The sequence below is a fragment of the Arvicanthis niloticus genome, chromosome 11 (assembly GCF_011762505.2).
Source record: "Arvicanthis niloticus isolate mArvNil1 chromosome 11, mArvNil1.pat.X, whole genome shotgun sequence".
In the NCBI taxonomy this organism is placed as follows: Eukaryota; Metazoa; Chordata; class Mammalia; order Rodentia; family Muridae; genus Arvicanthis; species Arvicanthis niloticus.
In genome coordinates, this window is record NC_047668.1 from 37,439,901 (window position 1) to 37,458,204 (window position 18,304).

General features: G+C 46.0%; 1 protein-coding gene across 4 annotated transcripts in view; it reads left to right on the forward strand.

The window, feature by feature from the left end:
* Window positions 1-18,304, forward strand: part of Trappc12 (trafficking protein particle complex subunit 12) — a 61,546-nt gene that overhangs the window by 14,742 nt on the left and 28,500 nt on the right. For all 4 annotated transcript variants that reach the window (XM_034514278.2, XM_076942045.1, XM_076942046.1 and 1 more), the window contains exons 3-5: window positions 734-850; window positions 16,363-16,476; window positions 17,995-18,133. In XM_034514278.2, the coding sequence (XP_034370169.1) occupies window positions 734-850; window positions 16,363-16,476; window positions 17,995-18,133 (370 nt within the window). The remainder of the gene's footprint in view (window positions 1-733; window positions 851-16,362; window positions 16,477-17,994; window positions 18,134-18,304) is intronic.

Here is an 18,304-nt window from a genome sequence, read left to right on the forward strand (position 1 = left end):
TCACTGACTTTGTACATCAGCCACCTCACACGTGTAGCCTTAGAGAATCAGGAACTTGTGACCTCATCATTTGACATGTCACATGCTTCCCGTTGTTCCAGGCCCTTTAGGACCCTTCTCCCCAGTGGCTCACAGGGGCCTTTCCTCCTCCTCTGCTCGTTTGTGACTTCCCTTTTAAAGGAAGCAAAATGCTTAGAGTAACACTTGATGACTTCCATCTTGCTTCCAGATGGGCACAGCAAAAAGAATAAAGTTAGGAGGCAAACCATGGCCCAGTGCAGACACGGTTTTAAAGTGCATCTTCCAACTCCAGCAAGCCCAGAGCCCTGGGTGCAAGAGTCCTGTTCATATTGGGCTTGGCTAGTGAACTTATCCTTAAGAAGGGGCCACCAGCATGCTGGTGGAGGTAATGTCACACACACACAAGGCATCCCAGGAAGCTTGAAGAGCTGGTGCATCACAAGCCTGTTTGGTCTTCCACATGGTGCTTCTCTGAGTGTGTCACCTCATGGGTGTTCTCTCCTGTGCTGAAAGTCTCTGTCCTTGACAGGTGGTGGTCACTACTGAAAGCCTGATGCGGTGGTGATATACTACTTTCTTCTCAAAATAAAGAATAGTTGTAAAACTAGGAATCTTCTAGAAGTTATGGTTTAGCTCCTGGCTGATGGCAGTTTTCTTGTGCAAAGCTGTAAACATTTCATTATCTCTGCCTCTCTCTTCCACATTCTTCCAGGGAGATGCAGTTAAAGACTTGATGCTTCGCTTCCTGGGTGAAAAGGCTGCAGCAAAGAGACAAGTCTTAAATGCCAACTCGGTGGAACAGTCCTTTGTGGGGCTGAAGCAGCTCATTGTAAGTAACCACACACTGATTTCAACATGTCTTTGATAAGGCCTGGCTTCCTTCACAGTCCTTCCCTGGAAGTTAATTGCTCTGAATACTGCACAAGAAGCTGTTGCAGAGAAAGTGTTGTTGTGTTTGTTGTCAGTCCTGGGGAGCACAGAGCACTGCATTAGCATGCTGATCGTCTGAAGTTCATTTGGTTACTTTGAACAATCAAAGGGCTATAGGCCGCCAGGAAGCAGAGACTCTGATTTGCTAGAACAAATATGGATAGTTTGTTTGTTTTGTTTGTTTTTTTTTTTGTTGTTGTTGTTGTTGTTCATTTGTACTTTTTGGCATAGAGTCTCACTGTGTCACCTAGACTGGCCTCATCTTCACTGGCTCAAGGGACCCTCCTCATTCTCTTCTTGCCTTGATGGTCATTTCAAATATACACCATTTAGTCTGGGCTTACTGTTTAACTGGTGAATTCCTGAACACTTTCAAATTTTACTCTATTTAGGTCTCTCTAATCTGCTACACTGAATGACTTCTTTCCAGTGAATTCTGGATTGTGGGAGCGCTTCAGCAGTGTTGGTTGGTCCTCTGGATTATTAGGGCAAAGTCCTAGAAGTTGATCGTACGTGTCTCCTGTAGGAATCCTCAGGCAGTGTTCTGATAAAGGAATGCTCTCAAATGGTTGCCTTATGTCAGACTGCACCTCCTTCCCCTGCCTCGCTCATGAACTCTGGTGTTGCTCCCCCCACTCCATGGTGTCTATGTCTGAGTCTGGTCAGTGGGCATGCCTGTGGAAAGGATCTGGGAAGCAATGTGTTGGACTAAAGCAATGGGAGGTCCAGCCTGTGCCCTGACCATGCAGTCACTCTCCTGACTGTGATGAACAGATCAAGGGATTCTCTGGGTTTTCTGCTTTATACCACTCATTTTTTCAGTTGTGTCTTGGGTTTAGGTTTATTTTGCTTGTTTTTGTTTTTTTTTTTTTTCCTATCATAACTAATTTTCTGTTGCTAGCAAGTTTTAGGACCTAAAGGTATACTGTTTGAGCAGGACCTGAAGATATACTATTTGAAGCTTACACCTTTATTAAGGGTTAACTGCAGACCACCTAAATAAGGTAAAGGGAGCAGGTGAGAAGGCTCAGGGGGTAAAGGCCAGGGACCTGAGTTTAATCCCCAAGTCTGACAAGGAGGAAAGAGAGAACTGACTCCTAAAATTGTCCCCTGACTTCCACATGCATGCTCTGTTGCATCCAAGTGCACACACGCACACACAAAACACTACATAAAGAAAATGAAATCAAAACTGTTTGACATCAGCTGAAGGTTAGCATATGAACTGAAAACAGAAAAGCTTTCTGAGTTTATGTTGGAGACACCCATTGTGGAGTGTCAGCTCGCCAGGCTGGGATTACACCTCTCACCTCAGGTAAAGGCATTAGCTGGATAAGCAGTTACTGGTACTGTGCAGAGTAAGGTAAGCCCCAATCCCATACTGACAGCAGTTCCACATTCAAAGCAGACGTGAAAGGTACGTAAACCTCATGTGCCCTTACCTAGCAGAGGTTACAGAAGTGTGAGAGGTGCCCCGAGTTACAGCTAGGGGATAGTAGATGTCTAATCTTAACAGAGCAGTGTGGATATTCTCCTTCATTGACAGGTTGTCTTGAATTCAAATGCCCAAGCCAAATGAAGGATTTTTTAAATTTTTAAAAAAAGAAAATATATTATGTATAAATTTTAAGTTTGCATGTATGTGTGGGTATTTTGCCTATAGGCATCATGTCTGTGTGCCATGTGTGTCCACAGCCCCTCCACAGACTTTGAAACCACATCCAGTACCCTGGGACTAGAGTTACAGTTGGTTGTTAGCCACCGTGTGGGTGCTGGGATTCAAACCCAGGTTCTCTAGAAGAGCAGTCATTGCTCTTAACTTCTGAACCATCTCTCCAACCCCTGTAGCTAGTTTTGACATCTCTCTTCCATGGTTTAGAAGGAGTCAGGCTGCCTCTGTAACTGAGCCACCACCAACGATGAAAACCTTGTCCCAGAGCGTAGACATGTAGGCCTTTCAGGAAACTGTTCTGAGCCATCCTCTGGGGTGGCATCAGCCAGGACTTCCATCCTTGGTGCTTGATTTCTGCCCCACTGCTTCCCACCTGAAGCAGCAGTTTTCAACCCAGCGTCTTCTTAGCTGCACATGTGACACCTGTGTCCTACAAGGACCAAAGGAAAAATAACTGAATTTTTCTCCTGTCACCCAAAGGTTTGCTTCTTAGTCTTTAGTATCTGTTTTTATCTTCCTTTCATCTCTGGTCTCTTGCCCAGAAAACCTTTTTGATCTTGCTTGCACACATATCCAAAAAAGCCAATTTTCTGATAATACACTAAGCCATTCTGAGCACTCTGTCACCAGACAATACTGACTTCAGTGTCAGTGGGCAAGTCCTTCACCTTGGGTGCAGAAGAACGATGTCATGAAAACTTAGCCCTATAATAAGCATCCTGACAATTGGGAAACAGCTATTTAATTGACAGAATCTGCACACAGAAGGTGTATAGAGAACTATAGAGAATTGGCTCTGGGCAGGAAGCTGATACAGTAGAGTCAGAATGCTGGTTTGGAAAAGTGGAAGAGGAGGGGCTCGTGAAATGACTCAGTTGGTAAAGGTTCACTGCCACGCTTGATAACATGAGTCTGATCCCCACATGGTGGAAGGAGAGAACCAATTTCTATATGTTGTTTCCTACATCCAGATGTACACATGACATTCACACCCACCTACATACATACATGCATAATAAATAAATTAAAAGTGTGTTTTGAAAAGAGAAATGGAGAATAAGCCAAGAGAGAAAGAGAGGGGTTACTCTTCTATTGCTTGATAAAACTCCTTTATAGAAGGAGGCTTTGTGTGGGGCTTGCTGATCCAGAGGGGTAGGACTTGATGGTGGTAGAATGGAGGTAAGTAGGTGGCAGACAACTGGAGCAAGAACTGCAAGAAGGAAGCAGAGCACACTGAGAATGCCTTGGGTTTTTGAAACATCAAAGCCCTGCCCCAGTGACACTCCTGTTTAAAGAAGGCCCCTCCCTCTAACCCTTCCCAAACAGTTCTACCAACTGAGAACCAAACATTCAAATGTATGAGCCTATGAGCCTATTCTCATCCAGACCACCACAGACTGGTGTGAAGCTCATAGAGAAGGGCAGATGAAACACATGCCCAGGCTGCCTCCAGGACCCTGAGCATCACCAGAGGGACTTCAAGAGGATGTGGATGTGGAAGGCTGCAGGCCAGCCTAGGGCAGAGCACTTCCACCACGTCCATTCTCTGTGTGGAAGTCTCACTTTTGTATCTTTTGTGGGGATAAAAGGAAGGGAAGTGTATGAACTTTTCATTTTTTTTTTAAAAAGTAGAAAACTGAGGCCGATGTTGTGGTACACATACACAATGCCAGCACTGAAAAGGTGGGAGCAAGAAGATCATCCTGAGCTACACAGTGAGTTCAAATCCAGCCTAGGCAACAGGCAACTCTGTCTCAAAAGCTGTTTTGGGATTTGGGAGGGTTATTTTTTTTTTTTTTAAACTGACTGCTTCCTAATCAGCAAAATAAGGGGGGGGGGGCCTCTAACACAAAGGACAAAGTCACCCTACCTTCTTGTCTTATTCACCGAGATGGACTATAATTTGAAACCATGACACTAAATAAACCGCCTTCCGAAAAGTGAGGAGGGGCATGTTTGGGGGAACTATTCCTACTCAAAAGTCCTTACTTTGCAGATTAGAAAACAAGAACCATGAAAAAACAAAACAAAAGAAAAAAGCTGGGCGGTGGTGGCGCACACCTTTAATCCCAGCACTTGGGAGGCAGAGGCAGGCAGATTTCTGAGTTTGAGGCCAGCTTGGTCTACAGAGTGAGTTCCAGGACAGCCAGGGCTACACAGAGAAACCCTGTCTTGAAAAAACGAAAAAACAAAAAACAAAACAGAAAACAAGAACCTAAGGCAGTGTCCTAAGTGTCCCAGTGGTGCCTAGGTACTGTACAGACCCTGAAGACCATGCTTTCTGATGGACTTGTGTCATTTCCTGCCACAGCATGTAGTATTTCTGAACCACTGACTATGTGCACTGGGGTTTATGCTTTATAGAGTAGTGACTAGAACTGGGCTATGTGTAGGAGTGGGATATGAGTCTGTCTTTCTGTGTATCTGTCTATTTATCAATGTGTCTGTGTGTATATCTGTCTCTATGTCTGTGTATGTATTTGTGTGTCTCCATGTGTGTCTGTGTGTCTATGTCTGATGGACTTGAAACAAATTCCATATTCTGTTTTCTCAGTTTATAAGTGTTTATTCAGCAAACACATATCAGGCTTTTCTGGTGGGCCCTTGCTCTCTGAAGGTCTACTTTCACAGTCACTCATACGGTGGACTCTGATTTAGAAAGGTGATACTGTTTTTTAAAACTTCATACCCCAGACTCACTGGCCTGAGGGGGCTCTTCATTGGCATCTTCAGCTCTGAGAGACAACCCAGCTTTCCAGACCCTGGTAGTGAATGTCGGCTTGTTTCTTCCCTCTCACTGCTGTGCCTTCACACATAGCTGCTTTGTTCTGTGCCTGAATAGTAGTTTTCTGAGTCCAGTCACCACCAGGAATCTCTTGGGCCTTTTGTGCCCTGGGTAGAGTCCCAGCTTTCCCACTTGAGGGGACTGAGGGATCTTTCCAGTGTCTGAGAGGCCAAACCCTCTGCACCTCCCCTTATCTACGTTGTACTAGAATAATTGTGTGGTCACCAGAAACACACACAGGTCTTCACTCAAGAACTTGGAAGAGTACTGGACCCCAGTAGAAACCTTGTCCTATGACAGAAGCAGGCAGCTGTCACCATGGCAGGCATTTATCAGCCCAACCCTGGGTCTACCAACAACAGTGTGCCCCCAGAATTCCTATTTCTCTCAGCGTCTTTCACTCCACCACTGACGTGCTCTCAGAAAAGTCAGTGACTCCCATGCTGCGGTGTATTACATACATAACAATTAGGGTTAATTTTTAGTAAACGTCAATCTCATGCCCCATTGGTTCTCTTACTAAAGTGAGTCTGTGGTTATTCCTGTGATTAAAAGCTTTATGTGGCTCAGCATGTCGGCAGGTTCCTGTAACTCCAGCAGTCTGAGGCTGACGTAGGAGGATTATGAGTTTGAGACCAGTCTGCAGTATGTAGCAAGATTTTTAAGAAAATAAGACTTTGTGGAGGAAAAAAAAAAAAAGCAAGATGCTGGTTTAAAAAAAAAAAAAAAGTCAGGGACAGCTGCGTTAAGTGTCTGCTTTTCTGTCATTGCTGATGAGATTGTAGGTCCTGCAGTCCGTGTGAGCTGGTAAGTGAGCAGACCTTTCCATGGTAAGGGGTGGCTATTCCCCTTCCTCAATTTGGACTTTAAAAAGAAAAACAAAACAGTATGCCTGACTTGATGATGGGAAGGCTTCATTTCCCAGGACAGCTCTAAAGTATACACGGGCCCTGTACTGATTGTAATCCATCTGCCTGGCGTGTTTCTACCGTCTGTAGTTAATTCCTTATGGTAATACACGCTTTTCTCTTTCTCCCATACACTGAAAATGCTCAAGGCCATTGGAAATCCCACTGCAGGGACCCAACCAGGGAACATCTTCAAGATGGCAGTGTTTATAGAAAGACCATGGTGTTTACTCGTGTCCTAAGTAATTCCTGCCACCTTTAAGGACAGGAAAGAGCTTCTGAATATATTTTCCTAAGTCACATCGTTGGAGTGTTCTAAGACTGTAATTTACAGATAAGTGAATGTCACTGCCTGGAGAGAAGGCCGTTTTAGTCACTCCCGTGGTGTTGTGTGCAGAGTGAATGCTGTCTGAGTGCGTGTGGGCGAGCAGTGCACTTACTCTAATCACTCAGCTACTTCAAACTGGGCGACTTGTCCTAACACTGGAAGTCAGAGAATGCCTGTGCTATGTTTTCAGAGGCTTGTCTTATTTCCGACTTTTTAAAAAGTAATATTTATTTAAATTTAGAAATTTTTTTCCTTCCAAACTAAGGTCATCATCAGAGTGCTGCATGGCCTATCCAGTAGAGATAGAGCTTCTGTAAGATTTCTTGGCGCCTAACATATTATGTGGCATGCTTCAAGTTCTAATTTTAAAAAAATATTTTGTTACCAAACATTTCCAGTATCTAACATTGAAAACGAAAGGGAAACAAGAAGGTAGAAAACCCTGAGAATAACAAAAACACACTAAGAAAATAATTATCATTTCTCTTTTTTTTTCTTTCTTTCTTTTTTTTTTTTTTTTTTTCTTTTTGGTTTCTCGAGACAGGGTTTCTCTGTGTAGTCCTGGCTGTCCTGGAACTCACTCTGTAGACCAGGCTGGCCTCGAACTCAGAAATCTGCCTGCCTCTGCCTCCCAAGTGCTGGGATTAAAGATGTGTGCCACCACTGGCCGGCCTAATTATCATTTCAAACAGCTGAAGGTGGGTGAGTGATCATGAGAAGCTTCGCTGGGCAGGGAGGGTAGCTCAGTGGTGGAGTGATTGCCTGGTGTGTATGCAGTCAGGTCCAGCACCACCAACACCACCTCAAAAGCTAAACATTGAAGGAAAACAATGAGAAAGACTGAATAAATCTAAAACTTTGAATATGCTGACATGACAGAAGACCTGCATTCAAGATATAAAAAGAACTTCTCAGACTAAGAAGAAGAAATAGGCTGGTAAGAAGAGAGATAAAAGACATGTAGAGGCTCCTGGAAATCGGGTGGTGAGGAAAATGGAAGTGCTCTCCTCCAGCAGAGGTCACTGAAGCAAACAGAACAGGAGCATCCCAGCCCCCACAGCTTAGCAGAGGTCAGCACCACAGCCAGGACTGGAACAAAGATTCCATAAGACTGGCTTACAGAACAGACTGAGCACAGCCTCTGACAGGGATTGTCTTAGTTAGGTTTCTACTGCTGTGGTGAAACACCATTAACAAAAGCAGCTTGAGGGAGAAAGGGCTTAAATATCCTGGGTTCCAGTCCACTGAGGGAAGCCAAGACAGGAACTCAAGCAGGAACCCGAAGGCAGGAGCTGATACAGAGGCCATGGTGGAATGCTGCTTACTGGCTTGTTCCCCATGGCTTGTACAGTCTGCTTTCTTATAGGACTCAGGGCCACCAGCCCAGAGGTGGCACTGCCCCCGCTTTGAGCTGGATCTACCCACATCAATCATCAATCAAGAAAATGCATTACAGGTTTGCCCATTGGCAAATGGGAAGGAGCAGTTTCTTAACTGAGGTTGCCTCTTTCTAAATGGCTATAGTATGTATCAAGTTGACATAAAAAATAGCTTTCACATGGATGTTTTATAACCTTTGACCCCAATATTAGGCTTTTGGAAAACTTCTTGGAAGACCAGGTGTGGTGGCTCACACCTGCAACCCCAGCAGCGGATTGGGAGATGGAAGCAGAAGGATCCAAAGCGCTAGGCCAGCCTCGGCTGTGTGAAAAGGTTAAGGCCAGCCTAATCTACATCAGATCCTGTCTTAAGTGATCCGGAATACACTCCAGAAGTTCCAGCAGAAAGGATAGGGTCATAGCTTAGTAGCAGAGCACTGGCTTAGTATGCACAAGGCCCTGCACCTGTCTTCAACACCACAGAAAAAAAAGGGCAGAGGCCTAAGGGATTATGATTGACAATAAAGACAGGATTTCACAAAAGGCAAGGCAAAAAAAAAAAAGAAGAAAGAAAAAAAAAGAAAAGAGAGCACCTAAAAGCCCAGCCCTCCAGGTGGAAGCAGGAGAGTTGCTTCTAGGCCTGAGCCACACTCAAGAATATCTCAACAAGAAATCAGCAAACATTAAAAACCTCCTTGTGCAGGTATAGAAAGATATGCAAAAATATCTCTTATAACCAGGTATGGTGGGGAACATCTTCAGTCCCAGTACTGGGGAGACAGAGGCAGGCACAGATCTCTGAGTCTACACCCAGCCTGGATTGCAAATCAAGTTCTAGGGCAGCCAAGGCTAAAAAGTTAAAAGAGCTGACAGCTGATAGATCAGTGGGTAAGAGTGCTTAATGTATAAGCATGGGGTCTGGGTTCAAATCCCCAGCACCCACATAAAAATCAGGCATAGTTGCATATTCCTCTGATTGTAGCACTGAGGAAGAAACAGGCCCCAGGAACTCACTGGCCAGCCAGCAAAACCAAAAGAACAAGGTTTCGGTACAGTGAGAGGTGCTGTTTCCAGGGAATAAAGCACAGAGCAACAGAGGAAGGCACCCAGCTTTCTCCTCTGGCCCTACATATGTGCACAAAGGCACGTGCACCTACACGCAGGCACACGCAAGAGTGCATTTGTTACATATATGTAACAACAACAAAGAAAATCACATTATATACAGTCAACTAAACACTTTGGAGCAACTGAAATAAGTGAGCCGCAGCCACATTCGTCAATACAGGTCAGTTTGAAAAGCAATATTGAACAATAAAAGCAAATTACACAAGCTTGCCTAGAGGGTGCCAGTTTATATTCATGTGAAAACTTTATGACACCTTAGCCATGACTGGGAAAATCAGGCAAAGACGTTTTTTCTGTTGGAAATCTAGCATCTGCCCTACATGTGCTCCCAGCACCTTTTACAAGCTGTCCCCTGTGTTAACAGGTCCTGAGAGATCTTGTCCCTTGCTCTTCCACACCCATGGGACAGACATCCCTCTTGTCTTCTTGTCTTCTGGCTCTTTCACACCCATGGAACATCCGTTTCCAGGAACCCATGACAGAGCAGTAACTCCTCTGTCCTGGTTGGCTCCCAAAGGATCTAATGGCAGATTAGTGAGAAGATATGGCCGTAGTCACGCTTGACTCCCTCAGTGACAAGATATTGAGCCAAATGAGTATTCCTATTCTCTCATCAGGAAATAAAGACTAGGCAAGGCAGAGAGTTGAAGCCGTGAGCTAGATCTACTAGCGTGCAATGTGTGGTTTCCTCTCTCAACTCTTGGTGTCGTTCTGTTTAAATAGTCTGAGGGCAATACCCCTTCCTGTTTCCCACGTGCCTGGTTGACCTAGACATCCAAATCACAACTAGCAATTAGTCCTAAGTTACCAGAAGCCCTTTTGCCTGCAAGTTCCAAATCTAAACCTGGACCTTGACTCTCTAACACAAGTTCCTTGACCCCAAATGCCTTCACTACAGACCCCAAGACTCCTGAGAAGTGAAGGTGGCAGGACTCAAGCTGCCGCCCTGTGCTCCTGTATGCTATGGTGAGGAAGAAGTGGAGCCTAGTGACTCCCAGAGTTTGCCTGTCATGTTAATGTAAGCTTTTCAGTTTCCATGCATGCCGTGCATAGTCACAGAAATCTACAGTCAGGCATCTGTAGGGATGTTACTCTGGGAGGGGCTGGTAATACCATAATGCTTCTGCATTTTGCTCATCCAAGGAAGAAGCCACTTTCAAAAGATTTATATTTACTTAAAAGATAAACAATTAAGATGCTAGGTTTTCTTCCTTTTTATTAGCAGATCTAGTTTGAGAGAGAAGACAACTCAGTATATGGAATCACAGTGGGCTCCACAGGGTTTTTACAACACTTCACTATTTTTAATCATTTATGGAGCACTTCATATCTGCAAATTCCTTACAAATAATTTCATTGCACATTGAAGTGTTTTATTGTGGTGGATATCCATACAGGGTGGTTATAAAATGAGATAGGAGCCCTTACTACATAAGAATTGTTTTTAAAACATGTGAACAGATTTTTCTCATGTACAGATTTTTGCCTACACACAAATTCTAATTGACTTTCTAATGTGTTAAATATACCAACATACAACATGGCATCATAAAACTTAACATTAGGAGATTCAGTATCTGCTACAGTCATTCCTTGGTATCCATGGAGATGGTTTTCAGGAACCCCAGGGGGGTACCAAAACCTGTGGGTGTTAAGATCCCTTGTATACCATAGCATAGAGTCTGTGTGTTTCTTACACACAGCCCCAAGTGTAGTTGTTCCCACTGCATTCCTTCTAACTCCGATGCCCTTGTAGTTACTTGAGAGACCCTGCCTCAAGAAAACAAGTTGGAGCACATCTGAGGAATAATACCCAAGATTGTCCTCTGACTTCCACAGCCTTGTGCAAACACACCAAACTCATTTCCATCTGAGCCCCATGTGAGTTAGGAATGAAACTCTTGTTACACACGGTTGGTCTTTGTTGCCACTAACCATTGAGACCCAAGAATCTTTCATCCCCAAGAGCTGAGTGCATCCATCCTCCCAGTGCAGCCTTGCTGACATGTGTGTGAGGCAGTGAAGAGCAGGAGGATTTACAAAGGGCTGGAAGGTGAGTCTGCACCCACACCCCTGCCGGCTTGGTTAGAGGAAGCACAAGTGAGTCAGGAGTAGAGCAGGGCGGGAAGGTTTAGAGACCTGGACAGACAGTTCTCCGAGGTGGCCAGTAGGAGTCAGGTGAAGGTCTTTTGAATAATTGATGTAATTATGCTTCCCCTAATGGTTGCATTAGCCCTGGGCAGCTCACTGTGCTAATGCAGGTGTGTGCTTACACAGGCAAACAAGGGAAAGGACCTGTGGGCTCCAGTCAGTCAGAGAATAACAAGAATAAGGAAAGCGTATGAGATGTGTACTTAGTAAGTGCCTGCTGTGTACAGAGGAGGTTAGTGTGAGTCATTGCCAAGTAAGCAATCATCCTTGCTCCAGGACTACTCCACAAGACACCCATAGCTGTTTTGTGTCATCCTCATCCCCTGGGGCTGCTGCAGGCCACTCTGCAACAACTGTTAACTCCTGTTCTCGGTTTCACAAGCAAATAGGCAGGTCTGCCGTCTCTAATCTGTGTGGCCTTCTCGATGCCTTTCCAGTTTTCTATTTTCACCCTTCTCCCATTTGTCACAGTGAGAAGTTGAATCTTTGTCCTCACTGGAGAAAGATCTGGATAATTTTTTATCCAGGAACAACCAAGCCTTACCGAGGTACACATTATCTTAGGACCACCACGCCTTTGTATTTCAGTTTTGGAGTTTGGGGTTTTATTGTTGTTATTTGTTTATTTGTTCATGGGACTTTTTGTTGTTTCTGTTTTGTTCTGGTTTTTGAGTTAAGGTGTCTATTGCTGTGAAGGGACGCCATGAACACAGCAACTCTTATAAAGGAAAACATTTAATTAGGGCTAGCTTACTGTTCAGAGGTTCAGTCCATTGTTGTCTTGGTGGGAAACAGGGCGTGGTGGCAGATGTGGTACTGGAGAGGTACCTGAGAGCTCTACATCCAGGTCAGCAGGCAGTAGGAAGAGAGTGAGATACGGTGGGACTGGCTTGAGTTTCTGAAACCTCAATGTCCACCCCCAGTGACAACACAGCCACACCTATTCCAGCAAGGTCACACCTCCTAATGGTACCACTCTCTATTGGGACTATGGGAGCTATTTTCTTTCAAACCACCACACCTAGACCAGCCTCAAGCTCACTGTGTAAGGCTGCAGGCCTATGCCAGCACACCCAGCTCCACCACCCCCACTTGGAATCCAGATGCAGACCAGTTTGGGCCTGCAGTGGTTGCTGCACCCTGGGCAGCTCTGAGTCTACACAGTCACCCTGCTGCCCAACACCCTGGGCCATCCTCTGACTCCAGCCCTGCCTCCCTGCAGCTTTGTAGCTTCCTTCCTGAGCTCAGTGTGTCTCTTCCCAGGCTCCACAGGTTTCAGGGACTCCAGCTTTCCAGTGCCATAATGGCTAGGTTCACCATTCACTCATAAGACTTCATGCACCATGGTCCCAGCAGCTGGGGTGGTTTTTCCCATCTGAGTGACTGATCTTGGAAATATGTATGTGAGCAAGCATGCATCTTCTCACTTCTTCCTGCATGTGTGCACACCTGCATGTCCAACAGTCTCCAGTTATCTAGAGTTAAACTGAACCAAATGTCACATTGTTGAATCATGTCCCTTCCCTTCTCCCAGTCTCTCCCTGGAATCTCCTCACCACGATTCACAGTTCAGAATCTTAAATTCATCCCACTTAAGCCTCCAGAATATCATCCCTGGCCTGGTTCTTCACCCCTCTGTACAGTCCTATGACACAAGCCCTCCTCCCTCAGATTCCTCAAGTTTTCATGTGAAGGATGGTTTGTTTTGTTGTTAGTTTTCCTTTTTTTTTTTTTTTTTTTCCTTTTTTGTTTTTTTGTTTGGTTTGGTTTGGGCTTTTTGTTTTTTGAAACAGTGTAGCCCTGGCTGTCCTGGAACTCACTCTATGGACCAGGTTGGCCTCAAACTCAGATTCGCCTGCCTCTGCCTCCTAAATACTGGGATTAAAGGCATTGCACCACCACCGCCTGACTGATGGTTAAATTTTTAATTTTAAACTTCTCACCTCTGCCGTACTGCAGCTGCTTTTGGTAATCACTATGAATTGGTAATAAGACGCAGCAGAAAGTGTGTACATGCTGGCTTCTTTTTGTCATCAAGGCCTTAGCCCAGTCAGATGCCTGTCTTACTCTCTGTGCCAGTCCAGTCAAGACTGTCTTCATGCCTCAGCCCTCCTGAAGTAACAGCCAGCATTTGCTGTTACTTTAGTGTGTGGACATACAAGTGTGGACAGACAAGGCTTTCTGGCTATGCATCCACTTAGGCCTTATAAATCCACTCAGGAAGCCTCACCCTTTAAGCCAACACTCTTGGAAGTTTGTAGATACTGCTGAGGCCTGACCTCACCTGCCTCCCAGTTGCCCCTTTCTTCTCGGGCAGGTGGCTCACCCTGCCTCATCCTCACCTTTGCAGCCCACTCTCACCCTCATTCACCCCACCTCCTTACTCCCACCGTTCTCCAAGGCTTTGCACACTGTCTTCTCTGTAGTCCTTGTCTCTCCTACTCTTCCCTGCCTACAAGGCAGGTCTTTTCCTGAGGGAAGGCTGCCCGACTCTGTTTATATCAAGTGCCACTAGCAGTCAAGGCCAACATGCCTGAGCAAGAGCATAGGAAGGGAGCAGCAGTGCACTGTGTTGGCCCCAACACAGATCAGAGCTGGCTCCTGCTTGACGAATCTCTTTCCCTCTTTCTCTCTCCTATTTGTAATTCAGAGCAAGTATACATAGGCTCTTGTCACATGGTGTGAGCATTGCTGAGTTTAGAGAGAGCATTTGGGTAAATTATTGTAACCAATCTAAAGATATCTCTGAGCTACAAGTCAGAGCATGAGTCCCACACAGAAACCAGTGCTGTGATTTGGACAGTACAAAGAAACACAGCACCAGGTTCATCCTAGCAGTTGACTGCTGGCTTTTAGATTGATAGGCTGTGTGTGGTCTGCTCTGAGAAAAGCCATAGACTCCTCTTGTTGTGAACAGTAAGTACCCAGTGTCTAGAACACGTGGCTAAACAATGTCCTCTTCATCAGAAGGAGGCAAAGCTCCAGGGTGTTCTGATCCTCCGGCTAGCACTTGGCTATTTGGGCCAGTACAGTCTGTCACTACAGGAGTAAGAAGGAGGAACCGAAGTTGAGAAAGCTTAGTTGATGTGCACACTGCCATCCAAAATGGAAGGAAAGGGTTCTCGCACAGAGAGTAGGGCTGCCGGACACGTGAGGTATTTCCCTGTGTGCTGTTATCAACCACACTACCCTCTGAGCATCTTTATCAGAACAGCTGTGACCACTTGCAAGCAACCTAATACCAGGGAGATGGTAGAGCATACAGACTGTTGAAGGTTTACTGAAGGGAGCACCCCATCTGTGTAGCTATGGAGAAGTTGTCATCCATGCCAGGGTAGGAAGTTCTGATGGCATGATTGCTTTGAGGTTACCCAGGCTCCTGTAGGTAACCCCACCTATCCTCTCTAAGGAAAACAGTAAACTCATGGGCTCCCCATGTTGGACTTCAGTTTTTCATTGTTGACTATAAAGAGGGGCAATGTGTCTTGCCTCTCCAGGGAAAAAGTCTCCACAACAGCCTCTCATTTAATATTTCATCTGTGAGGCACAGTCCATGGTCTCAGCTTGTAAATTTAGACCAACCATGAAACTGAAAGGTTAAATGCATGCTTTAGCCTTCACCAGTGAGGCCTCTGTCTCCTGACTGGCAAGCTGCCCCCTGCCTCAGCTACCTTGAGAAGCTAGAGCATGCACATCTACTCCTACCTAGGAATCCCAGTTCAAAGCTGAGACCCTGTCTGCACAGGAACTTCCCATGAGCAAGGCCTGGTGTTCTGGTTCCTCACTGGTTTGGGGTACCAGAAAGGGGTTGGGTGCACAAGTTCATGCATAGAGAAAGTGTGTGCCAGACTCTAATATGTCTTTAAAAGCAGGTCAGATCCCTCCCCTGCTTTGAATTCCTTGGGGGGGCTTCCTGTAGCCCTTTAGATTAGGCCTAGAAGGCCTTTTCATGCTCCTCCTGCCTTTGCCTGTTCCCTGCTGTCCTGGCTCTTCTTCCGCAAGCAGCCCTTTTTGGTGGGACCACAGACGTTATTTCTCTGTCTAAAGGCTCCCTCCCTTTTCTTTTCCTGCCTAATCCCTAAATGTCCTGTTCCTTCCCTCCTGTCCTTCCTCTTCTTTTCATCTTATCTGAGGTTCAGTCTGGCCACCCAGCTGTGCACACCACCTCACCCACACACTAAACTCCTTGGAGAGCCACTGGCCATGCACATGGTTGTTCCATCCATCCCTGAAATGCATCTTTTTTGTGAGATCCTAGCAGTAACGAGGTCATTCACCACTTTGTCCATAGCAGCTGTTGGCAGCCTGTTTGTTGACTGACTCATGTGGCCTCGAACACAGTGTAGTTAGTGCCAGTTATGTTGAGAAAGGATATTTGAGGATCTTTTAGTTCCTGCAGAGGTTGAAACACTGATGTCCGCGGTTCTCCTTCGTGACTCCTTCGCTACTGTACAGGGAAAAGCCCGAGCAAATGAGTTGTTTGCCCGTGTTTCCAGCCTTTCTTTCCATGCCTCAAGTTTTGACTGGAAGTAGCATGAAGGAAATGTGCTATGTGTTGGTGGGCAGTCCTGCCTTCGACTAGTTCACTATTTATATTGAGGAAGTAGAATAATGCTGAACATACAAGACGCCATATTTTATGGTCTGCTACTCCTACAGACACATTGAAAATATATCTGACACATTTAACATAGAATTGAACTGATTATACATAGACAGAGATCATAATCTAGCCCTTTCTGCTACAGAGGAAGTCAGTCTTATTAGGGATTGGGAAACTGTCTAGTAAGGCCTCCCCATGCTTTAGGCATCACCCACTTTTAATGTTGTGACGCACCTGCTCCTTGTACCTATTGCTAAGTCACAGTGGCCATGTTGTCAAGTGACACTAGCTTCTGCACCAGCTAGCCAGATGTCCTTGCCCTACTAGCTAAGATCTGGATAGCACTGCTCCCACAAAGCAAGAAAATGTGTGTGTGTGTGTGTGTGTGTGTGTGTGTGTGTGTGTGTTTGCTTGTGCACACACGTACGGCTGACTCTGCCTGCTCCTATTGTTACAGAGCTGCAGGAACTGGAGGGCGGCAGTCGACTTGTGTGGACGCCTGCTCACAGCACACGGACAAGGCTATGGCAAGAGTGGACTGCCCACCAGCCACACCACAGACTCCTTGCAGGTAAGAGTTCCTATTGTGTTACCTGGTTCATCATCACTTGGCGACATAAAGGATCCATGGCCTTTCATGTAAGGTGAACAGGACAAAGATTTCCACTGGTCCTCCCTTCCCAAGTTAACTGCATGTTTAATCCTCCCTGAAAGACTTGAGGGTCTGCCTTCAGCAAGCATAGAGGTCACCTATTCTAACACGAGGCATGTGAAAAGAGGGATGTCCATGGAAGGAACCTCCTCTAATGAGGAGCAGCCTTGAAAGTCCTTCAGGACTCACCCCTCCCTGTGGAGTTTTAAAATTCAATTTTAATGTGCCCAGGAGTCCCAGAATGAACCACGTCCCCCACACTCTCCACCACTGAGAAGCGCTTCCAGTGCCCTATCTGTGGAGCAACCTGTGGTGGGCCCCTTGTTCTCAGGTGCCTTCCCACCAGGGGCCTGTGCACTTGGAGAATGCAGTTACTGGTAGCTCAGCCACACTGCCCTCCTGCCTCCATGTCTAGAGTCACACTCGTGGGAATGGCACCTAGCATCCTTTCATGCCTGTGCTCTTGTTTGTAAAGTCATGGCCAATGTGCTCTTCTCAGATAAAGTCCTCTCACTGTCCTGACGATGGCAGCTTCCTCCCACAGCATGCTCAGTGGCCCCCTGTCTGTGGGTCAACATACTCAGGAGGCAAGTGGAGGGTTCAGTGTAAAGCCTGTTGCTCACTGGCCCTGGCAGTGCCTCCTGGAGGCCTCATTTTCCTTGTCTGGGTGCTTTGTCTTGAGATCCAACAAAAATTTTTGGTGCATACATCCACTGTGGGATGAGCATCGTCCTAGCTGGACATCATCTCATACTTAATGTATGATGCTTGCACAAGTGACATCCTACGATGTGTGCCTCTTTGTGCCTTGAGTAACTTACTTAGCATAATGTCCCCCATGTGGCCTCATGACAGGATTTTCTGTTCTTAGTGTGATGGGTATTCCACCAAAGCCCGTATTCTTGTCTTTGCCTTACCCACCAGTAAGCACCTCCCAGTCCTGTCAGTAAGAGAAGACCAGCCTTCAGCTAGGACGTCACTCTAACCTGAATCCTCTGTCTCTGCTGGGCCTTCAGCATTAGAGCCTCGGGTGCTCACACCTCACAGACTATCCTCCAAGCCTGAGCGTGCAGGTCCTCCCCAGAGTCAGCCCTTCATTCTGAAGGGCCATCCTCACACAGCCTGAGTACCCCACCCGTCCCTGCCTTCTCGGCTGTTCTCACTGGCCCCTGCAAAGAGCGGGGATATTTTCTCTTCATTAGCTGATGTGCTGCTTAGGTACACACCTTGTATTATTGAATTAGGTTCAGTTAATTAAACTCCTCACATTGCTGTGTGGAGTTCAGCAGTGCATTTGTAAGCATGGAACTGTGTAAACTTGAGGACAGCAGTCATCGTAGCCCTGAGCCCTGGCTTTCTCATATTAGAGGGGGGCCCCACACAAGGCCACTAGGACAAGGAGTCGGGCTGACATGGGTGTCCAATCCTGCATTTCAGCTCTGGTTTGTGAGGTTGGCACTGCTGGTGAAGTTGGGCCTTTTCCAGAATGCTGAGATGGAATTTGAACCCTTCGGAAATCTGGATCAGCCAGACCTGTATTATGAATACTACCCACACGTATACCCAGGACGCAGGGGTAAGGCAGTACTGCTTCATGCCAGTGTATTTGTGTGTTCTACTCTGCTTTGCAGTAGTTTAGACAAACTTTGAAACTCTGCCCCTTCTTTACCTACATGAGTCTAAAAAAAAACAAATCAGTAGCCTAGCACAAAACCTAAAGCTTTTTTGTGCAGTTTTGTGAACATGC